The sequence below is a fragment of the Puntigrus tetrazona genome, chromosome 22 (genome assembly GCF_018831695.1).
Source record: "Puntigrus tetrazona isolate hp1 chromosome 22, ASM1883169v1, whole genome shotgun sequence".
Taxonomy (NCBI): Eukaryota; Metazoa; Chordata; class Actinopteri; order Cypriniformes; family Cyprinidae; genus Puntigrus; species Puntigrus tetrazona.
Genome location: NC_056720.1, coordinates 4,479,075 through 4,505,110, shown reverse-complemented (window position 1 = coordinate 4,505,110; position 26,036 = coordinate 4,479,075). Strand labels below are relative to the sequence as shown.

Sequence of the window (26,036 nt, the reverse complement as noted above, 5' to 3'; positions counted from 1 at the left end):
TCACATCTGGTTATTTCTTTCTTTCTTTTATTTTATATAAAATTCTTCTCAGATGAGCATATTTTGGATTCATCTTCATAGCCAACTACTGTAACGATTTTTTTAGCTCCAATAAGTTTCTCTCCCCCTCCAAAAAAAGTTATTTGAGGGTTGCTATAGGCAACATAAATAAACCAAAAAAAACCTATAAGTTCTGTAGTCAGTCTATTTTAAATCATGTCTTTGTAACTGTTAGATATACAGAACGTTGGCTCGATATACATACTTAATCTTATCGCTTTATTTTAGCGAGTAGGATACACGGTCTACGCAAAGCAGACACGAGTCTTTTTTAAAGCTTTGAGGAAATGATTCAGTGTTTCGAAACACCGCCCGCTGGTTACATGCGTTACAGCTTGTATATAGTGACCGGAAAGGGACCATTAACTACTTCGCGTCCTTATAAATTACAACAATGCCTCGTTAAGGTCAATGTAAATGCCTTCGAATGGATTAAACTGATCCGAGATCAGGTAAACCCCACAGACGCTGCTTCGGTGGTTTACAGAGATCGACACGCAACGACAAACCATTGCGATTTCGAAACAGTTCCTGTCATCGCGAGACTTTGACACGCGCTCTGAACCGGTGTGTCGACACACCGATTCACAAAAGATTCGGAGCTTCTTCACGAAGCTCTTCTTCGAGAGCGCCCGTCACTGTACACTAATTGACGTCCTTTTCCGTCTTCATCTCTGGTGAATGTCGCCCATCTGTTATTTTTTCATTATTATACATGTTTATTGGAGTCGTTTCGTAGCTTCGGTGTCGAACGGCGCATTATATAGATATGTGACAATTTAGTGACAAATATAGACAATTGTGGTGTTTTTGACGCCGACTTCTACTTTCGCTTTCACTTTAGCAATACGATTTATTATTCATAATTCATAGATTCAGATTACAGTATAGCCATGTGTTAATTTTGTTTATTCTCTCTTACTTTTTTCCCTTCCACAGAGAGAACTCAACACACACTGTTTATGTTTCAGGTTTGATTAATCTTTAAGAATGTGATGTTTGGATATATTGGCTATGCAATTGACATACTGTATTTATTACCTGTTGATAACAAAATGTTATATTTGGCCAATTCTGAATCCTCCTACATTTTTACTGCCTCTAGGAATCATTTTTGTAAACTGCAGTGATATGTAGGCTACTTATTTAGGTGTATATTTCGCTAAAAAAAAAAGTGCACCAAAGTATGTTGGCGCCATTAGACTTGGTGGGTTTAGGTGGGTAATATGCATTTAAAGTGGTATGATCCATTTATATGTGCCAAACCTCTTATACGTTTTTACCTTATAACTTCTTGTGATACTCAGACATTTTGCTGAAAAGATCCTGTCATCGATCCATCGCAAATTTTACCCAAGGTAGTCGTGCAGTGAGAAAGCAATGGTTATTCAATGACTTTGAAAATCGTGCGGTGTGAACTTGGCATTACAAAACGAAGTTTGCCAGGCCGCCATGGACACCCCTTTCAACAAAAACTCTAGATCTTAGCAATTTAACATAACAGAAGTATTTAGAGTAGACGGACCAAATTTGGTGTTGATCAGACTAAATCTCTGACGTCCTATTGATTTTTGAATTTTGCTTGTTTTTGTAGTTATTGAGATGCATCTACCAAAATTTGTACATGCATGTGAACCGCTCGAGAAACATATGAGATGTACGTTTTCACCAGTTCTGATGCTTGTGCAAGTTTTGCACGTTTTTGAGCATATTTAGGCTCTCAGTGGAGCAATTTGAGCAGCACTTGGACCCTAAAAAAGGGAAAACACGACATTGTATGTCCCTGAATCTTTATTTTTGTTAAAAAAAGGTATAAATATTACAGTGTCCAAAACCAAAAAGCGCGAGACATAGCCTCAGTGCTCTAGCACCAGTTGTAGATTTGAGTGTCGTTCTTTGGAGACGCTCTCGTAGACGGACACTACCTTTAATTTCTGCAAAAAAAAAAAAAAAAAAGATAAAAATCAAACAGATCAAATATCAGCTGGGGCAAGGCCACACTTCAGAATGAGTGTGTGAATGGAAACGGTGGTACATCAGTGCAGGTGATTAGTCTCAGGTACAGGGTTACGGGAAATGGAGTTCGAGAAAGTCAGTAAGACCTCAGAAAGTACTACAGAGGTCCGATTCATGACACTTCATGTTTTGAATTAGTGAGGGAGTAAATGATGTATGGACTATTATTTACACTTTAATTTATTTAAATTTAGTTATTTACACTAGAGTACGAACAGAATATATACTTGCGAATATCACAAAGACCTGCTAAAACTGCTTTTACTGAGCTGCTGGCTACTGCTGAGTCTTAGAAACTAGCCTTTAAAAGATCTCAAAAAAAATCTACTACAGCTGAACTGTTTGCTCACCCGACTTGTTTTTCTGTGTCTCCTGCAGATGCAGAGGTGGCACATCACGACTACAATTACAAATCACAATCAATCCGGCAGCAGAAATCAGCCATGTGAGAAATAAGGATATCTGTGGTTCTGTAATGGACAAAATGACCATTAGTGCGAGTAAATCTGTTCATCTAATCTACGAAAACCACTGTCTAATATCAGCACTAGTTGGGTAAATAATCACATATATAGTGCTGTCATACCTGCACATGTCTGACAGAGTCTGCTGAAGTCCAGATGTGTGGTCTGGTTTCTGATGGGGTTGTTGATCACACAGCTGTAGGTGTTTTTATCCTGATGTTCCACCTCCAGAGGTAGAGAGAGACTGATGCTGAGATCAGACACACTGATGCTGGACAATAAACTGTTTCCTTTGTACCAGGAGAGAGTCACATGACTCACGTTCACCACCGAACACAACAATGAACAAGATGATGATGAGGATGAAGAACAGTGTGAAGAGTTACTGCAGATGATAAATGATAGGAACAGGCAGACGACCTGAAGACATGACATAAACAGAAATGTGGATGCATCTAATTAACATTAAATTGGATTAGTGATTTCACTGTGCAATTAGTATAATTTTTAAAATGTAGTTATACTTAAAATCCAAATAAATAGGAGTATATTTGGAAAAGTTGCAGTAGTACAGCCACAAGTCTAGACAGTATGACTGTTAAATGGTTTTACTCAAATTACTGTAAAAAGTTCATTATCACGATGTTGTAGCGTAAGAAGTGCTTTTATAAAGTATTAGTTTCACAAGAATAGGCATATTTGAAGGACAGAAAAATGTCAGATTTGTCTCACCATAGACGGAAACACTGAATGTTTTGGATGACCATTTTGCTCCACTTATCTGTAGTTTATAAACTCCAGCGTGTTGAGCCGTGATGTTCGTGATGGTCAGAGATCCAGTTTGATCGTCCAGCTTCAGTCTGTCTCTGAACCTCCTTTCAAGACCATCATCATATGTGACAACTTGTTTATGTCTTTTTATTTTAGCTATGAGAGAGTTTTTGGTTCCATAATTCCACATCAAGTCTTCGTCTTCACGCACTTTAGTAACATCAGTGTGTAGAAGCACATAATCTCCCTCAGTCACTGACACATATTTCATTTATATTTTATTGCATATTATATTTCATTTATTTTAGTTCCAAACACACCTAAAATACAGGAAGCCTTTTGATATTTTACAAAGCCTGAAATGGGCTTTATATTTTAAATGAAAGTCTAAAAGCTTGATGTAGGATGCAATTTCTGGTCGAAATAACTTCCATTAATAATCTATTTACAACTTACCAATCAGATGCCACCAGCACAAACAGAACAAAAGGATCATTTTCTTCAAGCGCTGTTGAAAAGACTGAATCTCTGTGTCAATGTCAATCCTCCCACGCCAGAATTTAAAGCCCTCACGGACAACCCACTCAATCTGATCACGAGATAGACCTACATGTAAACATTTTTTCATCATTATTTAACTTAGGTAGTTACCTGACTGAGTTAGTTATGTTAAAAGTACAAGTGTAATTGTGTTAATATTACGACATTTGATAAAGTAGGGCTTATAGATTTAAAAATGGCAGTATTTTAAATAGTTTGATTTTAAAGTTAACGTATATATAAACCCCCCTCCAAAACTAGGTAACAAACAAACGAATGTTAATACCATTGCCATCTCTCCGTACAAAAGCTATACGGAGAACGGAGGTCTTCCGTCCTGCTAGCTACCACGATAACACGACCTCATGATAGTGCGTTTAAGTGGGGCATCTTTCTGTTTCCATTTGGTGTAATGTTTAGCGGTTAGGTTTAGAGTTGTGAAGTAGACCTATAATACTTTCATTTTCAGTTTTCAGAATTTGCATGCATTTTACATTGAAATTAAAACGACATCCAGTAAACAGATCATTCAAATGCGGCCACGATTACGGTCAATGTTCCCCTTGTTTTGACTCTTATTTTGAAGTGTTTGTTCCCCATTGTTTCTGTGTTCCCTGGTCTTGGGACACATTGTTAGTCTCCCCTGTAACTCCTCATTATTCTGTTTATTGAAGATCTGCCCAGTTTCTGAGCAGACGCCGAGTATTGCTTAGCTGCTTCCGTGTTCTCAGTTCTGCGTTTTTCATTCCGTGTTTCCTTTTGTTTTGACCTATGATTGTTTCCCGCTGTTACAGAGGAGTCAGAGGCGAGTAGATCCAAAAGCAACTCTATATTATAAGACATAGTCGAACAGGCAGGGGTCAAACACCAGCAGAACAGTACAGTCCAGGCAAGGCAAAAGAGTATATCCAATAAACAAGCGAGGGTCAGGGCAGGCGGCAAACTATCAAGAAACTAGGAAACACAGAACTGCAGTTTATCAGACTGAAGATTCATTCTTTGGTGTTTATTTTTTGAACATGTACTAAATATGCAATTGTGTTTGAACAGGACGCTTTGATCCGTTTTGTGAATGACTCATTGGAGTAGGTACTTAGGTTCTTTGCATGATTTCTTAATCATAAGTAGCAATGAGCTATTTCTTTGAATCTCTGCATTTAGAAGAAGTCACAGTACTATTAACAAAACCGAAAGTACAGGACTCTCAGCCACTTGCTTTAACACCTCCAACACACTCACACACTCACTCTCACATGCATGAAAATGAACAGACTATATATACTATGTGCAGTGAGTCTTCTCACGGTCCTAAAATGTGACCATAGACTCTTAATCCAACGGTGTCTCTGGAGGTTCATATAGTGAAGGCAATCCTACAGATGGATCTTGACACCACATAATCCTCCTGCAAGTGTTCCTCAACCATTTTCTATAAAAAAAAAGCCACATCACACATGACAGAATGATACGATTTGGAAAGTGTGATATGGCAAACATTAAACAAGATTCAAAGAGAAATGTTTTTGTTTGTTTTGGCCAGGGACACCAGGAGAAAGGCCATGGGATTTTTAGTGGATAAAACAGATGGATAACTGCATAGTCTGTGGCTGAATGTTGCGAGATGTGAGCTGAACAAGCAATAGATCTGCCTTTTGTCAAACTCGGGCTACATCTCTTCCTACCACATACCAGATCAGAAAGGCATTTATTTTAAATTTATATTTTTTAAAAAAATAAATAAAAAGCTTTAATAAATTGCTTTATAATACAATGTAATAATATTATATGAGCTGTAGGTTTTTGTCCCATTAAATTGCAAATCATCTAATAAACTTTACATGATAATTTAGACTCAATGTTATTGCATATTGTTTTATAATACAGTACTGAAGTATAAATATCTGCCACCTAACTACCATTCAATCCATCTTTCTGTAGTTACAACTGTGGTTGTAAACAAAAAAATAAAGTGTATATATATATATATATTAATATTATATAATGGAAGAATACACAAAGGTTTCTTAAATTCAATAAAACTTCAACACACAAACATCATGTGTATATATTATTTGAAAAAAAAGAAAAAAAAACCGAGAAAAAAAATCTAGGGCAGACAACAAGACTGAACAGAACAGAACAGTCTTTTAAGCACTGAGACACAATTAGGGAGAACTGAAACAGCTGGGGACCAATTAATCAATAAGCTAAACAAGAACAGGAAAATGACCAAAAAAGGAAAAACAGGAACACGGAGAAAACGAAACCAAAACCAACGGAGACAGTGACGATTTTTGATTCAGTGTTTGAGTGCGCGTTGATGAAATGATGAAAACCATTGAGTGTTTCTGTGACCTCAAATTCTAAATAATTTTAGAATTTGAGATTGTTGTAAATTATTGATCAAAGGAAATGATATAAAGGACAGGACTAACGATCTGATGATCTGTTCTCATGATAGATAGACTGAAATTTGAAGAGAGCATAATGGAAAATATACTTTATGAGCCTCCAATATTTCTCTCTCTCTCTCTCTCTCTCTCTCTCTATATATATATATATATATATATATATATATATATATATATATATATATATGCATAGATGACAGGCAGGGAATAATCAGCTTGGGCTCATTGAAAACAAGATGTGCCACAGCAGTCGGAATCATTTGTCAAGGTCAGCTGGTAGTCTAGCTAGACCCACAGTGCCCACACTTCACAGATATTTCCGAATATTCCCGATAACCTGGGGGAAGGGTTTCCAGCATCTGCTAAACCCTGAACTCTCGGTCGATCAACCCAAATCTTGCTCACTCAACATACGCAGGTTCCAAAAACGCATGTCCCTGCGATCTTTTTCTTGTTATTTTTTAATCTTTGACAAAACGAGTTATATTGTTTGTTTGTTTGCTTGTACGTTCATTTTAAAAATACGTGACAGAAAATGCAGATCCATGATGTGTGAGACGATAACAAATTACAAACATTTATAACAAAAATGTATAATGTTTTATAATTTATACAAAAACCATTGTATACCCCAATAAATATATTTATATTTATTATAATAAATATAATAACTCTATTAGAATAATATATTACATATCATACAACTAATGGCTAGAGGCTAGCGAGGGTCGGTCGATCAGGCTAGAAACACTTTTGACTTGTAACAGCACTCTTGATGTCGCTTTTTCTGCTTTCGTTCCGTGTGTTCTGGAGCTGGACAATGAGACTGGATCCCTGACCATCACAAGAATAAAGACCTCAGATGCTGGACTGTATAATCTGAAGATTTTAGACAGCGTTACTGTTTATGGTGAGGCATGTAATCATGTACCTTGCTGCACATTTCACAGCAGTTTCAAAGTGAGAGTTGCTCTAAAACGCGTTTAATACTTGACCGTGGCACATTTTCAAAGTTGACGGATTTTACTGCTCTAATGGTCATTTTAACTGGAAACTGCACTGATTTGTATGTTTGTTTGTTTTTTTCAGAGGCACTTATTTCCAATGAGCCTTGCTTGGAATATTTGATGCAAATCGCATTTTCCTGATAGAGTCTCAAGCCATTTCATTTTGACTTCAAAGCGAAACGTTAGTGTATCGCTTGTTGGTCTTTTCGCGCTGGTTCTGGTTGAAAATGCTAATTCATTTGCTACTAGGTGCTTTAGGAGTGTTAAAAGCTCACAAAAACTGCCTTAAATTAAACTGACCAATCACCAGAGGGGCTTGGAAAAATAAATCCTCGAACGGATCATTTGGGCATCGTTGAACAAATAAGGTAAAAATAAATGCATACTATAAGAAAACTATTATTTGGGTACCCCGAAAACCAAAAACATTTCCTAACCAATTACAGGGGCCCTTTAAATAAAACACAGGATTTGGGAAAATCAACTCAAGGTGTAATTCAGGCGGGAGTTCAGTGAAGGCAAACTTCAATGTTTTTTTTTTACTCTCAGTAAAGTGATGGAGATAAGACGGTAACTAAGATTGTAACTTAGTCACTTCTTTCTTCTTGGGTTGGTCCTTGGTGCTGTACGTTAATAATTAATAAACGTATTAATATATTTCTCTGTCGCCGCTCTCCATAGTGCTAAAGTCGTCTGTGCTGCTTTGTGAAGGACCATACATCTTTCTGATCGACACTCTTGATTGAAGGAGCAATGAAAATATGCTTTAGGCATATATTCCCCTATAAAATCAATTAGATGCAATTAGATTTTTTGCCTCTAATCGACTATTCTATAATTGGAAAGTTGATTCCAATTTTCTCTTAATATTGTTATGCGGCGATTTAATTTAATTCTTACTGTTTATGTCTGTATCTGCCTTATTAAGAAGAAAAATGGACCGGCCAGTTTGCACGTTTTTGTTGTTATATGGGACCATTTGCTTAGAATTTCTGTTCTGTATTTTTGTGCCGCAAGAAGTCAAAAGAAAAGGTCACTCTAAACGCTGATTTTGCTGATTTGCTGACAGTTATGCCATTAAAAGACACAAAATACACACTAACTAACATATCGCCGAGGTTTCCAAAAAGTAATGAACACTAGAAGCACTAAAATTCTCACACTTTTTATTCTTTTTTGCACAAATGAGTTTTGATTAGTAAAGAGTGATTGACTCAATTACTTGAAGTCATATTATGACTTCGATACGACACTAACATGCTGAGAGATTTGAAAAGGAATGCTTTTAGCGTCACACATAACCAGATGTATGTTCGGTAGCTCACAGAGAAGTACTTGAGAGACGAGGAGCTCTGCTCGAATCTTCTGCTTCTGCTCAAATCTATAAAAAGGATCAACAAATGCATTTTTAACACTATCAGGCAGGTTTATAGTTGAATTCGGTTTAGGGCAAATAGCCAGTATTTGAATTCTGAACCAGCACAATACATACCAATATTAATGTGATAAAAAGGTTGTATTGAAGCTGTCGCACATCGGTACACATTTTTATGAGACTAGGATGAAAATGGCATACACAGGCACGCTGTTTGAGGAAATTTCGTATAAAACATATGAGTAAGTAAATCATAGAGACAGAAAAGTCACTGTATAACAAAAACGGTAAGGTATAAAATGTCAATTTTTATTTTTTATGTAGCTGTTCTCAGTTCTCTAATGGCGCTCGTGCACCACACGTGTCCTAGCTCTTGACGTTTTGATAATAACAATTTTATAAACAGCCTGTTTACGTGTCGATTTGTATGTTTGTGTAATTAAAAACATCTGGTTCGCTCATTTATTGCATGAATGGCGTGTTCCTAGTTTGCACACTAGATGTCGCTCTAATATAGTACAGTATTTTTAATAAATAAATAAATAAATAGCAAATATGCCAAGGAAAAAGGCTGTATAGAGTAATAGATAGAATAGAATAGAATAAAAATGATGTGCAATCAGACATGACTGTCTGAAAAAAGGAAGAAATTCAAAACTTTTCCTTACAAAAATAAAATAAAATAAAATAAAAAAAAAAAATTTTTGGCAGTGGGCAAACAGTCCTTACCATATAATTTAATCTTGTACGTAGTAAAACTGTGTTCATAAAAATAATAATCTGTAATAAATAAAACCATGGTTATTTATTTCTTTTAAAAATAATAACTGCATTAAATATAATTATCATTATCTATTTTTTTCAACCCTAATTTAAGTAATAGCGCTGGATAATTTGACAAAGGAAATTCATCATAGCTCATCTCTCCAGGACTTCTGTCGTTTTAATGGTGTTTTTGCTATTTATGAGTTCCAGCAAAGAAGATAAGATCAATGACAACATTTGGGACTACTCATACAAGAGCATGTCATATCTGATAGCACACCGATATTTACTTCACGGAGACGTCTATTTGACGTCCACATTCTCATCTGCAGACGTCATTCTCAGTGTGTTCACAAGCACTAAGACCAGGGTTGGACTGGCCGTCTGGAAGCTCTGGAGGTGTCTTGAAGCCCTGGCTGGTCCATCATCAAAAAAAAAAAAATTAAGTTGAGGGGTTTAACAAAAAGGGGGTGCCAATCAATCTATTTTGCTTATAATAAACCGAAACTGAGAGTGAGCTTTGAATCCTAATGTAAACACGCTACAGGTAACTATTATGTAATGATTCAAATTGGATGGTTGTAGTGGAAATAATTCAGATTTTCATGATGGTTTCTATTGTTTTTGTCAGCAGGGGTTTCGTGATGTTATTCGCCATAAATGCGGTAAGACTGCCGTAATGTTGTGATCAAGTATAGCGACTGTTTGTGGTTGGCCTTTTTTGGGCCTTATCTAAAAAATGTGTTTCAGATTTTCATCAGATGTTTGTGCACAGCAGATTATTTAGATAAGATGCCCAGTAACAGATATCTCCGCATGCATGCCTGTAAATGCAGGCATCAGATGTAGATATAGAGAAGAACTAAAGATCTCCTTTTGTTTCGCCATCTCGACATGGTGATGAATATCAAAGTTACGGACTTTTGCAATGAGTTCCGCTTTATTTTCTGGGAAGCTTAAATGCAATCATTGTGAGCTTAAATGGTTTCACTTTTGTTGATTGCCCCTTTTGAACATTCACAACATAAGTAACGCCTTGTATTCTAAGCTATTTGACGGTTTGTTAAACAAGCTCAGTTGTTTCTCGGATGTGCTACATAGTTTTCCTTGTCAATCGGCTCGACAGGTTACTTTATAAGAACAAACTTTAAAAAAAATTCTTTTGGCAAGAATCAGCCTTTCCTCTTACTGTAAGATCTATTCACAATGCGTGTGAATACATGTAATGACATACTGTGATGGCAGGAATTTAAACCAACCACATACCATTTACTTCTCAAACACGTGACACTCAAATGCGCGTGAACCAGTTATGAAGCTGAGGAAAAAAATGCAAATCACTTTAAAGTGTTAAAAAGTGGTTGATATGGATTCTGATGCAAGCGAGATTGGACAAAATGGCATTTCGTGCAGTGTGTAGAATAGCTCAACATTGTGCAAAGTTTTACATTTTGAAAGTGCACCGTATATAAAAACTCTTAAATAAAGACTCTAAATCGTGACGTAACATGAAACATAAACATATTATCCAACCCCAATGGAAATATGTGCTCGGAATAGACTTACGGTAATTATGTACTTTACCGCATGTTTCAAAGTGGTGGTTAAACACGTTTTATACCTGACCGTTCACATTTTTATCGTGCTGTTTGAGACACGTTTTGCAGCCATTCATACTTCAAATATCCAGTGAGTGCTTCTATAGATTAAAGCTCTATCGTATCGAGAAATATCACTACACCGTACCTAAACCGAGTCGATAGTATTCACAAATGTGAAAGTAATGTTAAAGTGTATTCCCTAATGCAGCCAACTTCTTTCGCTTATTTGAGCTGTTTTGCTGAACTGTGACGGTTCTTTGGTTTCGAATCGGTGATTTTCATTGCCTTCAATGTACCTGTAAATAATTTGGTGCAAAAAGGGGTAAAAGCTTTACTGCCTGGCCTAAATGGTTTTACTGCCTCTAGTGTTCATTTTAAGTGGAAACTGCAGCGATTCGTATGCATAGGTGCATTTTTTTCAGTTTTTGCAGTAGAGGCATGCATTTCCAATGAGCCTAGGTTAATAATGCCAATCCACTTGTTGGTCTTTTCGCATTGGTCTGAATGAAAATGCTAATTTATTCTTTGCCACTAGGTGGCGCTTTTGGAGCAGTAAAAATAGCGTTTTTTTTCCCTGTAAGGTTGTACACAATGCAGCGCTGCTCACAAACACTGATTTATCAGGCAATATGGATTGATGAAATAAAAATGAGACTGAAGGAATCATTAATCGTTTGGGAGTAATTGAGCATTTAAAGTAAAAAAAAGGAATATTTTTTAGACAAAATCAAATCAAATCATTTATTACCTATAATAAGGGCATTATTTATAATATTTATTATTTATAAATGAGACAAAGTGGAACACAGACACCATACTAATTCGCTTTGAGGTTTTAAGAGTCAAATAAGGAAATGCTTAATTGGTTTTACAGCATAGATAATTGGTAAAAGACTTTGTACCTCATTTTAAGCATTTTTAGTTAGTTTTAGTGCTAAGTGTGTTAAAAAAAATTTCCCCAAAACTCAATCATAGGTTCTCAATCTGATGGTATCTCTGGACGTTCCTATAGCTGGATCTGGTGATTGGAAAAGGTTTACGATGATCTTCTAATGCCAATAGGTGCATATGCCACGTGATCCTCTTTCACATGTTCCTTATAATTACGTTTCTGTAAAAAAAAAATATATATATGATTTTTTATTTATCTCCCACGTACTGACCAGACACAACTCTGCTTGGCTTTGGTGGACAACCAGTCTTAATCTACAGGGTAGATGGCTCCTGAAATGTGGAGAATATTGCATTAATTTTAAACGGATGTGGTTAGGGTCAGTGACGCTTTAAGAACAAACTCATGACCTATTTTATTTTTTATTTTTTTTTGGTTGTGTGTCATGTGACTTCCTGACTGCTTTACAAGAAAGATCTAGCTTGTTTACTCAAGTAATGTGTTCAGTCTTATGATATCGGTTATTTAAGATACTGAAAAAGCTCCAGTATGAAATGAAGGTTAAAAATGTCTATTAAATGAAAGAAGGGTTCCTGCTACCAGTCGTTTTTTGAGCAACAGCACTGACAATCATATCTCCAATATCCAAAACTCTTTTTTTTGTTACAGTGATGAGTATAATACTACAGGACGTTCATCTGTGTTTATTGCATTAAATTATAATCTTATGGTTTTTATAAATCTATTATGGTGTCATTGCATCAGCAATGTAGGCCATGCGATACAGAGAAAAGCACGAGCATCTAAATGTGAATACAGAGAGAAGCTGCAATAAAAAAATATTACCAATTTCGGTGCGTCTTCTTTGTAGAAAGTAGGTTCAGCATAAGTGATCTCTTCAACTGTTATAACAAAATTACCAGATGCATTAAAAAAACAACAAAACTCCATTTTAAATAGATCTATGCCTTTTGCAATGTTTCTCATTACTTCTGTCATTAATACATAGTTTTCCATGTGTAATCTACATAAGTTGCATAAACCTGCTCCTGGGAAACCACTGTCCTGTGAAGTTTAGCTCCAAACCCAATTAAACACACCTCAAGGTCTTACTAGACATGAAAGAGAAGTCCAGGCAGGTGTATTAAGGCAAGTTGGAGCTAAACCAGGACCAAATTCAGAGACCCCCAGCCTAAGCCAATAATTAAATTTTAGTTTCTTCCCATAAAGTGTTAATTCCCAACCTTCTATGGTTAATTGTGATTAACGGTTTGAAAACAGTAGCTAACACTTGCCTTCTTGATCTGTTTTCCTCCGCTGCCTGCATATCCAGAAGATCCTAAAAGCTATAATCAACAGAGATCCAGCAACAGCAGAAATCAACACTACCACAGAGACTGAGGCTGGAGAACATAAAAGAGAGTGAAAGAGAGGCATTAACGTGAGTGCATGTGTAAATAATTGCTAACATCAGTTCTGCTGTACCTGAACACGTGTGACAGAGCTGACTGATGTTCAGATGTGTGGTCTGGTTTCTGATGGGGTTGTTGATCACACAGCTGTAGGTGTTTTTCTCCTGATATTCCACCTCCAGAGGTAGAGAGAGACTGATGCTGAGATCAGACACACTGATGCTGGACAATAAACTGTTTCCTTTGTACCAGGAGAGAGTCACATGACCCACGTTCTCCGCCGAACACAACAATGAACAATTTGATGATGAAGAGGAAGATGATGGTGATGTACAGTGTGAAGAGTTACTGCTGATGACAGGAACAGGCAGATGAGCTGAAAACATGAGGATAAAGTTGTTCAATATAATTTATAATTAAATCTTTGGCTCAGTGTGTGAGTGGATCTGATAATGCAGAAGTTTCTGAAAATCTATTAAATTATTACAAATTGTAATACTTGATATAAAGACAGTACTGATGATCTCTACTCACAATAGACTGAAACACTAAATGTTTTTGATGACTCTTTAGCCGCATTTATCTCTAGCTGATAATCTCCAGCGTGTTGAGTTGAGATGTTCATGATGGTCAGAGATCCAGTTTGATCGTCCAGCTTCAGTCTGTCTCTGAATCTCTCACCAGGACCATCATATGTGGAGAAGATTCCAGGAGCTCCACTGATTTCAGCTATCAGAGACTTTTCAGCTCCAAATTTCCACAGTATGTCGTCTTCAAGTACTTCAGTAACATTTGTGTGCAGAAGAAGTGAATCTCCCTCCATCACAGACACTGGCTCACTAAACACACCTAAGAGCACAAACATTATATGAACATACACACTGAACCTAAATAATCAAGACCTGACTGCTAGAAAGATTTATCTGTTTGGGGAAAAAAAATGTAAAAAAATTGAAAGAGATTTGAAAGCCGTTCAATTGCAAACTGGTTGTATTAAAGATTCACAGCGACGGAGTAAATCAAAAATTCAAACCCGACACATGTGTAACATCAACCTCATTATTTTCCATTATCTCTTCCATGACTGTGAATGTGTGAAAAGCGTAGTTAAAAAACTTTCCCAATAACTGGGTTTTCCACGACTGTGGAGACCCCGAGGATCCAAGTATGAATCACAAATCTAAGTTACTTCTTTATTAAGCAATAAAAAAAGCCTTTTTAACTCACCAATCTGACTCCACCAGCAGAGACAGAACAAAACAAAGATGTTAAACATCCTCCAATAACTCAGTAAAAACTCTGATCTAATAGACTTTGCCCAACTCAGGCAGACTTGATGCGTGAAACCTGCCCCAATTGAGTATGAAGACCCTCCTCATGCACTTCCTTTTGATGCTTTTGTCTGGGTTCTTCTCAACATCGGACATTTTGCTTTATCTTTATTAACCATATATAGTCTTCTACTAATAAATTTATCTGTTGGGATATCGTGTGATTATAGCCATTATAGATTGTTATTATTATTATTATTACCATTGTTATTTGTAATCCTTCAGATGGAAAAAAAAACCCACCATCTCAGTAGTAGTCTTGAGCATGACGTCAAACTGAGTCAAACTGAAACGTGTGGTCGGTTTGCTTTAAGAATTAGTTGAACCCGTTGAGCTTGTAAATGTTGGGAACTGGGCATATGTGTGTGGTTGAGGTGAAAGGCTTCTTCCTGTTCTATTTACACACATCTACAAAGTCTGAGTGTGTAATGCAAGAAGTGGACTCCTCATCTTCAAATATAGCCAGCATTTTCAGCATTACCGGATTTTCATTAAATTACGGCATTAAATGAAGATCTCCTGCACGCTGCACCGCATTTCATTGCATGTTTTTTTTACAGTGTGCATGCAATTCTGTTGAGCTTCGGAAAGCAGCGGCCAATCAGAGGCGTTCAGGCAAATGAATTTCGGACACTCTCCTAATTGTCTCATCATAAACAACAAAACGCAGACACACCTGCGATCAGGGCCGGATTTAGTGATTTTGGGGCCCCAGGCAAATATAGGAACGGGGCCCTATGCATTTAGGCAAGGCAAGGCAAGGCAAGTTTATTTATATAGCACATTTCATACACAATGGTAATTCAAAGTGCTTTACAAAAGAGGAAATAAAATAATTACAAGATTTAAATAACAATAAAAGAAATTAAAATAAAATAAAAACACTGATTTAAGATAAATTGAATTTAAAGCAAAAAGAGATTGATTTAAAACAGTTTAAAATAAAAGAAGCAAAGTAGCACAGTTCGGACGCAGCACAGTGCTCATTCTGTAAATGCACAACTAAACAGATGAGTTTTGAGTCTGGATTTAAAAGTGACTAATGTTTCAGCACATCTGATCTCTTCAGGAAGCTGGTTCCAGATGCGAGCAGCATAATAACTAAAAGCAGATTCTCCTTGTTTGGTGTGAACCTTTGGTATTTCTAACTGACTTGATCCTAGTGATCTGAGTGGTCTGTTAGGTGTATAAATAGTGATCATATCTGCAATGTATTTAGGTCCTAGTCCATTGAGTGATTTATAAACGAGTAAAAGTGCTTTAAAATCAATTCTAAATGTCACTGGAAGCCAGTGTAAGGACCTGAGGACTGGTGTGATGTGCTCTGATTTTCTGGTTCGAGTCAGGATCCTGGCAGCAGCGTTCTGGATGAGCTGCAGCTGTCTGATGGTCTTTTGGGAAGGCCAGTGAGGAGACCATTACAATAGTCCACCCTGCTGGTGATGAAGGCATGGACTAGTTTCTCCAGGTCTTGCCTGGGCACAAAGCATCTTATTCTTGCAATATTTTTTAGGTGATAGTACGCTGATTTAGTCACTGCTTTGACATGACAGCTGAAACTAAGGTCGGTCTCTAGAATCACACCAAGATTCTTGACTTGCCTTTTGGTTGTTTGACCCTTTGAGTTAAGGTATGCATTCACCTTGTGAACTTCATCTTTATTTCCAAATGCAATGACCTCAGTTTTCTCCTTGTTTAACTGAAGAAAATTTTGGCACATCCAACTGTTGATTTCATCAATGCATTGGCAGAGTGATTCAATGGGGCTGTAGTCATTTGGAGATAAAGCTAGGTAAATCTGTGTGTCGTCAGCATAGCTGTGATAGGCAATTTGATTCTTTCTCATTATTTGACTTAGTGGGAGCATATACAGGCTAAACAAGAGCGGCGCAAGAATTGAGCCTTGTGGGACTCGCATGTCATGGACGTCCCACTTAGACCTATGCTCTCCTATACTCACATAATAACCCCTCCCTCTAAATATGACCTGAACCAGTTTAGAGCCATTCCAGAAAGCCCGACCCAGTTTTCCAGTCTGTCTAGAAGAATGTTATGATCGACAGTGTCAAACGCAGCACTAAGATCTAGTAGTACCAGCACTGATATTTTACCAGAATCAGAGTTTAGGCGAATATCATTTATTATCTTAACTAACGCTGTCTCTGTGCTGTGGTGCGGTCTGAAACCAGATTGAAAATTATCCAGATAACCATTTGAGTTCAAGTAGCTGTTCAGCTGATTCAGAACTACCTTTTCAATGATCTTGCCTATGACCGGAAGATTTGATATCGGTCTATAGTTACTCAATATACTGTTATCAAGATTTCTCTTTTTCAGGAGGGGCTTAACAACCGCAGTTTTGTGTTCACCACTTCTAAGATGTCAGCTTTTAAACAGTCAAACACGCTTTTAAGAAAGGATGTGGGAAGTGTGTCAAGACAGCAGGTTGAGGATTTTAGGTGCTGTACTACTTCCTCCAAAGTTTTGCTATCAATTGCTTCAAGAACACACATAGTGACTCCTTTTTGAGATTGTGGTTGAATCTGACATATCTCTACATCATCTGATGTTTTAATTGCCTTTCTGATATTTTCGATCTTCTCAGAAAAGAATGAGGCAAACTCATTGCATTTGCTGTCAGAAAGCATTTCACTGGGAATCTGACTTGGGGGGTTTGTCAGTCTCTCAACCGTAGCAAAAAGAGTGCGGGTGTTGTTCAGGTTACTATTTATAAGGTTTGAGAAAAACTTCTGTCGTGCTGTGGCTAATTCCACATTAAAAGCATGCAGGCTGTCTTTATAGATGCTATAGTGGATTTCAAGTTTTGTCTTCCGCCACGTCCGCTCAGCCTTTCTGCATTGCCTTTTCATGATCTGCACTGCTGTTGATTTTCTCCAACATGACTTTTGTCTGCCAGTCTTCTTACTGACTTTCACAGGTGCAATGTCATCCATGACATTCTTAACTTTTGAGTCAAAGGACTCTAGGAGAAGATCAACGCAGTCGGCAGAAATGCTTGGCATTGAAGAAACAGCCTTCATAAATAGCACACTTGTGTTCTCATTAATGCATCTCTTTCTGACAGTGACAGATCTGGATTCAGTGGTAGCAGAGATCAATATATCAAAGAAAATACAGAAGTGAATACATTTACACAAACCTAAATCAGCCTCGAGTTTCCTTTTTTTGTTGTGATGCTCACAGTTGCGTTCCAGTGTGTGTGTGTATATGTATATATATATATTTAGGGAAAAAAAAAAATAGGAAAAAATTACATTTATTATTTGTTTGCTTCTCTGTGCCCACATTTGCAGCTACATTCTCAACGGAACCGTCATCTGACAAAATCAAATAGACTACACGTGAGATAAAAACAATTAGTTCGGCAATGCGTGCATGCAAGATTAGACAAGCAGCACTGAAAGCGAAAGTTTCAGACGCAGTGTGTGTGTGTGTGTGTGTGTGTGTGTGTGTGTGTGTGTGTGTGTGTGTGTGTGTGTGAGGGAGGGAGAGAGAGAGAGCGCGTGCTCTCTGCGCTCGTGCGGCAGTCGGTACTACTTTCATTCGGTACACGTAGCATCCACTAGAAACACTATTAACCCTGATTTAATGCCTAATGCTCATCTCGAATAAAAAAGCATTTAAGGATGTACCCAATGGCTAATCGTGTCCCAGCCTGCGTTTAAAGTAAGAGATTAATTTCACAGCGCATACAGCTTCAGTCGATGTAACGATAGTTTTCTTATTTTAATATTAACCGACAGCACTAATACTAATCGATGCTGGGTGTAAAACAAGAATACTGATTGAGATACTTCCGTGACTGCCAACTGTCTTATTATTATTATTATTATTATTATTATGAATACGATTGTTATTTGATGACTTGGTTTATGGATATACTCTGTGACACACTTTCACTTTCGCTACATCTAGACGGGACAGAATATAGGCCAGAGGAAGGAAAAAAAAACTTATAAAACACTAAGCTTTTGAAACGAATCACAGCTTCGAGAGTCGAAAATGTTTAGTAAATGCTATTATGAAAATACCATAATTTGATATGATGCAACAGCTCGGACACACGTGACTGAATAATAGTGAGATGTGTGGTTGATCACGTGACTGATAGGATAATAGCGCACGCTCAGATGCGGAGAGTCACTAGAGAGTTTACTGCGTGATCGGTACTGCATCTATTTGTTTATTTTTCTAATGGTGGCACAAATGAAATTCCTGTTTATTGTGCTGTCGACATTTGTACTTCACCGTGGTAAGACGCTTTGTTGCAATCTACAAATGTTCGTTTTCACTTTAGGTTATATAACCAGTTAATACCCTACTCGTATTTATCATTGCTGCTTCATGTTAAAGAGGAATCGAAGTTTATTGTTTTGAATGAATAGACATTGCTGCACATTTATGGAGACACGGGAGACAGAGATGTATGGCAAAATATATAGAAAATGATCAGGTCATGTTACGAAAAAAATAATGTTAAAGGATACGTTTAAGATATTTAACTCAGCTTTAATTGATTAACTTTTTTGATTGACTTCAAATGTTGTACTGTTACGGTATTCTACTGTATTGTTCGCGGAGGTATATATAAGCTATATGTGGAGATTTTGTATGCTGAAGTGATTCGTAATTAACTGTTTGTTTCTTCTTCAGGTGTGTTTGGCGTTGAAGAAACTAGAGTACCAGTGATGGAGGGAGATTGCGTCACGCTACACACTGGTGTTAAAACGCACCGACAAGTCAGACTGAGATGGTATTATAATGACATTCGGCTCGGTCAAGTCAATGGAGATGTAAGTAAGACCTGTACAGATGTTCATTGTAAGAGGAGATTCAGAGGCAGACTGGAGCTGGACGATCGGACTGGATCTCTGACCATCACGAGAATAATGACCGCAGACGATGGAGTTTATAAACTGAAAGTTTTAGGCAGCCACAGCAGTGAAACGATCTTCAATGTTACTGTTAACGGTGAGGCATTTAACACCAGACCATAAGTGTTTAAATCACAACATTATTGTGTTTATTATAAAGTATGTATTAGTTTATTGCCCCCCTCCTTTCCGGAACACACCAGATACTGTGGAAATAATGCTACACCTTGAATTTTGGACCGAAAAAAGTTAGACAAGCAAAAATAACATTATGTGGCTGTTTTAGAAACTTCAGGAGTAAACATTGTCCTCAAACGTCCTTAAAGGTCTCATATTATGTGATTTAAAATTTTCCGTTCCCTTTGGAGTTTTGATAAAGATTAGATAAAGTTTCCAAACCAAAGATGCTCTTTACAGAAGTTATGACTTGCACACACTCTCCTAAAGGGTTCATTTAAACGCGCTCCCACTGTTGTCGTTGCTGGCGCCATGTTCCGGAGACGCTGTATTTTTCTGTGAAACTGAAACTACTTCAATTGCGTTTCTAACAGAGGACACAACTAGAAATCAGCGGTTCGGTTGTATTTAGAACACCGCTCCAGAACGGTTCAGCATCATGGTGTAACGAATAAACACATCGCATTACACCAAAGAAACTATCGTACGGCCCCTTTAAACACAAAACGGATTAAATAAAATGGAGACGGAGCTCAAAAAACATTATTTATTTTATTATTCGTCTCTGCTAATTTTTAAGAGTTCTCCCTTTAAAGGACCCTTCAGTCTGCTGACAATGTCTACTTCTGGTGTTATATTTACAGACCAAAAGAAGCCAGAGTCAGTGAAGGAGAGCGAATCAGTCACTTTTTACACTGGTGTTGCAAATCCAGATGCTTTGATGACATGGTGTTTCAATGATATTTGCATCGCTGAAATAAATGGACATGCTGATAAGACCTGTACGGATGTTCAGTGTAAAGATGGCGACGAGAGATTCAGAGGCAGACTGAAGCTGGATCATCAGACTGGATCTCTGAGCATCACGGACACCAGAACCACAGACTCTGGAGTTTATACACTACAGATCAGCAGCAGAAGCAGTATTATTAGGAACTTCAGCATTGCTGTCCTTTGTGAGTATGAGTTAATCATTCAGTGGCTCAACATTTATTTCTACTGGTCTTTTCAGGCCAGTGCTTAGCATTTCTGCTCGTTTGACTGATATTTTCGCTTTTATGTTGGATGCTGCTTAAAATTTGACTCCGTGGTGTTGCTAAATGTTTAACTCATTCTCGCAGTTTTGACGTTAACACTGTTTAAAATCAGTGGAGTTTGCGACGATGCTTCACAGAAGAGAGCACTTTCTAAGTAGACAAGTTTGGAAAGCTCATGATCAGTGGATGCAAGATGCAGTTACAGTGAAGAACTCTATTATTAATTACACTCTATTAGACATGCTGTAGAATTATGTTTGTTATTAATCGAACTGATCACTGCCTCCTTCTGTTTATTGCAAATTCACATGCAGACACTCGAACACCGGATCTAATTGTGCATAATATAAATCCAGCATTCGTTGGAGGATTCCTGCTGGCGCTGGCTCTGGCTCTGGCTCTGCCTATGGCTGTTATATGCTGTTATGTTTGTTTCTGTGACTACAAACCAGCAAAGCCTCAAAAGATTAGTAAGTAAAAGATGAGTAACTTCACTGATTAAAAGTTAAGGATTAGTAGCTTAATAAGATTGGGACAGATGGAGTTCATCATGCGATTTTCTTTATGGGTTGTGGTTAGAAGATAAAGCTAAAACCAGAAGCTAACGATAAACGATTTTGTACCTATTAGATTGTGCTTGGGGGTATAAACCCGTCCCAACCAAAAACGCACCCCTTACCATTTTTGCTTCCCAAAACATTCCAAGTTTTCTAACGTTACCAAAACATTCCCTTTAGGTTCTGGGAACGTTCCTCTAACCTAAAGGACATTATATGGTTCTTTCAGAGCCTTGCTGTTATGCGTTATTTATTGCGATCGAAGATTTGAACTTTTTTCTATTTTTTTTGCCTTTTCCCTCTTGTGTGTTTTTCAGGTTCCGCTGTCAGTGGAGAAAAAAGCTATTTAGAGGATATAAGCAAGATTTCAATGTGAGGTTTACGGTATGAAATACAGCATATATTTCAAGATATGTTCGATATCATCTCAAATGCTCACGCTGCTCTGTAGCTGTAGTTCTTTTATGAATGTATAATATTGAAGAAATCTAATGTTAAGAAACAGAATCACCAAAGAATAAAATAAAAAATAGTCACTACTACAGTGATCAGTGTTTACTTTAGTTGGTCTCTTGAATATGTAGTATTACATACTTTGGTTTGGTTGCTATGATTGAGTTATAACAACCAGACGAACAAAGACCAAAAGTTAACATGTAGTGACCTGAAGAAACTAGTTAGGATTTGTTGGTCGGTTATGTCAACACTGTGAGCAACATGAGATTTGGCATCCAAAAAATAATCAGAAAAATGCATTTACAAAACGTATTGGTAAAATTGAAAAACGTAGGCACACCAAGAATCTCTGTGAGAACGGTGACCATCAAGAAAAGCACGTTGGAGGCAAAACTCATGACGGTGAATGAGAGACAAGGAAGAAGAAAAAATATATATTCAACAACTTCGATAGTGTTGCTGTCTTATGTTATGCATGACATATTTACAAAATAAAAAATGTAATTTTTTATGTAATTTTAAATCAATTTCTGCTTTTATTTTTTTCTTTACATCCTTTGAACCATGATACCAAACACTGAGTTCTTGCTAACAGAGTTCTTTAATCAAGTGTCTTGTGTAAGCAAAAAAACATTTTATGCCAGATGGTGCATCCAATCTCGGAAAGGTAAATCGTGACACTAGATGGCGTTCTATTATAAAAAGCATACTGACTGCATAGTGATGAAGTCACTTTCATTCCTAAATAATGAAGAAAAAAGTTTTAGAACATTTTGCCATGAAGTGGTTTTGGTTCATTGCCAATACACTGAACAATACCATACTGAACCGTTATATAAAATAAATGCCAACATTTGTGTTCCCAAGCCATCGAAATCATATGATTCACATTTTAAGACACATGGTGGAGCTAATCTTTGCAAAGGTATATTGTTAGTACACTAGATGGTGCTCTATTATAGTATGCATGCTGACAGAAGTGTAGGCACTTCATGTATTCATAAAGTAAACTACTTCTCAATGCATAATATTTTTTTTTAACTCAGTTCGGTTTACTCTAAGCTGTTCATTCAGCTCTCAGTTGGATTGATTGATTATTTTTTAAATGTACTTGTATGCACTACATGTACTCCGTATGCTTGGTATACCATACTAGATTGATCAAACGATTTTGGGTCTCTTATACACGATACACGAATGCTAATGTTTTATCAGAAGCCCCTTCGGCAACAGACTTCTGAAAAGTAAACAACAAACCACCAAAACTATCCCAGAACCACATCACAAAGTAAAATTATGCTTGCTATCTGCATATAGGTTGAATTGAGTTTAACATAAATAAAAACGGTGGCGTTTTATGTTGTTTTTTGCTAAAGTAACAGTCAAACTGCAAGCATCCTGGGCAGGAATAGAAAGAAAAGAAAGGAAGAACACCTACAACCACATGCTATTTAAAGACACCTTACCAACAAACATCCGCCACAAACGTCCAGCAGTAGACACACTCTCACACGAACTCCACTCAACAGACAATTATATCTGTACCCGATGAAATGAGTGTTTCGCATCTATGTTTCGCGCTTGTAATGTTATACACATCGTTTTGAGACTTTTCATTGTCTTAAGATGAACGAAAGTCTCGCGTCAAGTCATTGGTGCGCCGATTCTCGCCGAAACTCAACACTAGACTTGAGTTTAAGTGATCATACACACTTTCGAAAACGTCTGATCATCTTCTCGTGGTGCCGGACGCGTACACCACACGAGTCTCCTCTTCGACTTTCTGAAAAAAAAAAAAAAACACATCACACGAGATATAATAATAACTATCACAATAGTAGAAATCGTCCTGCTGCTGCTAAGACAACTGTACAAGATCTGAGATCAGATGGCCGTCAAGTGATGGTGATTTATTGGAAAAATAAATAAATTATTAATAATAATAATAAAATAAGGGGTACTGCAGCTTGTCACCAGCACAGTTTTAATCTTCTTTGTGCATACAGATTGAATATTAGTACTCTAGAGTACTGTCATAGTATTAAACAGAAGATGCGGTATTATTTTCTTGACCAGTTGTGGTGTATGCATGAGTGAAACGGCTCTTGATTTTGTCCATTGAGGATTGATTGGTGGATCTCACGTGATTGACAGGGTATTGAGAAGTGGTTATTAAAATAATGATTTTAAGGAATAATAAGCACACTTATGGTGTTGTTGTGAACGTGCAATGAACCGGACAGTCCCAATGGTATGCAAAAAAAATAAAGAAATAAACACAATGATGTTGCAGTATGTTTTTTAAACGCATAAATGACACTAGAAGTGTGACCCTCTTTGAACAAACATGTGAACCGTTTCTTTTGTTGCCAAGTATGTGACTTCCTGACTTCATTGGTTCTCATGAAGCATTACTAGCCTGCAAGTTTGCGGCCTGTTATGTGACATCTTGATGCAAAGAGTTCTAGACATAGCATATTATATATACTAAATAACAATCTTATGGCTTTCCAACATATAAATTGACTCAGAGACTAAAAATATACAGATAAAATGATCTTACCGCTGGTGCATTTCTTTTGTAGATCGTTGGCTCAGCATAAGTTATCATTTCCTCACAAGTTTGAACTGTTTAAACAAAAATAGATCAAACAGGCTTAAAAATCAATCTTAACTAGATCTGTTTCTTTAAAAAATGTCACAACATTTTTTTTAACGTCACAATAAACACTTAAACTTAAGCATTAATAAATACAAATGACATTTAATTTGTTTTTTGAGTCTATTATAGTAATTTAATAGGATATTTAGAATATGTAGTACTCTAGTACTAGTACTCTAGCCGTAGTAAACACTTGCCTTTTCTGTCAATTTTTCTATGGGAGATGCAGTACATCACGACTGCAGCGACGATCAACAGAGATCCAACAGCAGCAGAAATCAACACTTTGTAGAACAAAGGTAAACCCTGATCTGTGATGAACAGAATGAGCCATTAGTGATGTTGTCAGCCAGATATACTATAACTATAACTAAGGAATCAACAACGTTAACATCAGCTCAAACATACCTGGATTTGGACGACAGAGCTGACTGATGTTCAGATGTGTGGTCTGGTTTCTGATGGGGTTGTTGATCACACAGCTGTAGGTGTTTTTATCCTGATATTCCACCTCCAGAGGTAGAGAGAGACTGATGCTGAGATCAGACACACTGATGCTGGACAATAAACCGTTTCCTTTGTACCAGGAGAGAGTCACGTGACCCACGTTCACCACCGAACACAACAATGAACAATTCTGCTGTGATGAAGATGATGAAGATGATGATAGATTTTCTGAAAAATCTCTAGTGATGTTAGGGACGGGGAGACGAGCTGAAAAACATGAATTCGAAGCAGAAATATAAAACAAGCTAAAGCTAAATTATCATAATTGGTGTTGTCATGGTGATTATCACAAACAATATTATGACTTATTCCTTGTTACAGTAAGGTGTCTACACTAGAAGTGAACAAGGTCAATCTTGAAACAATAATATTTTAACTGTGTAATTATGTATAAATGTATAACAATTTACATTTATGAAATAATAATATAAATTTATAGGAAAACGATTTTTTTTGTGGTAAGCAAACTTATGCCATAAATCTTGTCTTTTGAACCCAAATATAGAAATAGGAACAACACTCAACAAATGATGTCTGAGCTCACCATAGACGAAAATTGTGTGGTTGAATTTTTTTTTACCAAATTCTTCAGATGGTAATATTATTCCACTTATCTCTACTTCATAATCTCCGGCGTGTTGAGTTGAGATGTTCGTGATGGTCAGAGATCCAGTTTGATCGTCCAGCTTCAGTCTGTCTCTGAATCTCTCATCGGTGTAAGTATGTGTGAAAATCCCATAAACTTTGTTGCATTCAATAATGAGAGACTTTTCAGCTCCATATTTCCACAGTATCCTGTTGTACTCATGTATCTCAGTGAGATCGGTGTTTAAAGTGACAGAATCGCCCTCCATCACTGACACCGACTCACCGAACACACCTAGAGATAATACATATTTTACACCGATTAATGCTCTTGCTGGTCTAGAAAGCGTGAAATCTTTAACAGCAGCAAAGCCAGGAAGACGTGTGAATACATCTTTAACATCTTAAAATAAATATGTGATATTTCTTTAATAGAAAATTAACAAAATGCACGTGTAACTTACCGGTCAGACAACACCAACAGAACAGAAGTGTGTGGAACATTTTCTTCAGTT

At 37.0% G+C, this 26,036-nt stretch overlaps 3 protein-coding genes and 1 long non-coding RNA gene across 10 annotated transcripts; 2 read left to right on the top strand and 2 right to left on the bottom strand.

Annotated features, from left to right (window-relative positions):
- The first annotated feature begins 378 nt into the window (after positions 1-378).
- On the top strand, positions 379-25,058 carry LOC122327588. 4 transcript variants are annotated; one of them, XR_006247666.1, is made up of 8 exons: positions 379-737; positions 1,000-1,031; positions 1,368-1,418; positions 2,455-2,521; positions 7,352-9,956; positions 10,041-10,074; positions 13,236-13,343; positions 13,567-13,710. It is a non-coding gene; the product is annotated as an uncharacterized LOC122327588 (long non-coding RNA). The 4 variants fall into 4 exon arrangements; XR_006247665.1 differs by lacking the exons at positions 1,368-1,418; positions 13,567-13,710 and adding an exon at positions 25,017-25,058; XR_006247664.1 differs by lacking the exon at positions 1,368-1,418.
- On the bottom strand, positions 1,415-5,885 carry LOC122327469 (CD48 antigen-like). Its single transcript, XM_043222861.1, is given in 5 exon segments — positions 1,415-1,994; positions 2,427-2,546; positions 2,663-2,933; positions 2,935-2,960; positions 3,273-5,885. Coding segments are annotated over 5 exon segments (861 nt in total). The 5' UTR covers positions 3,583-5,885; the 3' UTR covers positions 1,415-1,860.
- LOC122327492 (CD48 antigen-like) lies at positions 13,058-14,687 on the bottom strand. Of its 2 annotated transcripts, XM_043222901.1 has the most exons (4): positions 14,542-14,687; positions 13,849-14,163; positions 13,388-13,690; positions 13,058-13,305 (listed from the first exon to the last, which is right to left on the bottom strand). In XM_043222901.1, the coding sequence occupies exons 1-4, from the start codon at positions 14,588-14,590 to the stop codon at positions 13,187-13,189; spliced, it is 786 nt and encodes a 261-aa protein (XP_043078836.1). In that variant the 5' UTR covers positions 14,591-14,687; the 3' UTR covers positions 13,058-13,186. The 2 variants fall into 2 exon arrangements, with proteins under 2 accessions (XP_043078836.1, XP_043078835.1); XM_043222900.1 differs by having other exon boundaries at positions 13,242-13,690; positions 14,542-14,684.
- On the top strand, positions 18,186-22,290 carry LOC122327455. 3 transcript variants are annotated; one of them, XM_043222838.1, is made up of 5 exons: positions 18,186-18,332; positions 19,320-19,637; positions 20,362-20,673; positions 21,069-21,224; positions 21,629-22,290. In XM_043222838.1, exons 2-5 carry the CDS (start codon positions 19,355-19,357, stop codon positions 21,685-21,687), a joined length of 810 nt encoding a protein of 269 aa, XP_043078773.1. In that variant the 5' UTR covers positions 18,186-18,332; positions 19,320-19,354; the 3' UTR covers positions 21,688-22,290. The 3 variants fall into 3 exon arrangements, 2 of the variants coding, with proteins under 2 accessions (XP_043078773.1, XP_043078772.1); XR_006247639.1 differs by lacking the exon at positions 18,186-18,332 and adding an exon at positions 18,768-18,918 and having other exon boundaries at positions 20,839-21,224; XM_043222837.1 differs by lacking the exon at positions 18,186-18,332 and adding an exon at positions 18,768-18,918.
- Positions 25,059-26,036: the final 978 nt, after the last annotated feature.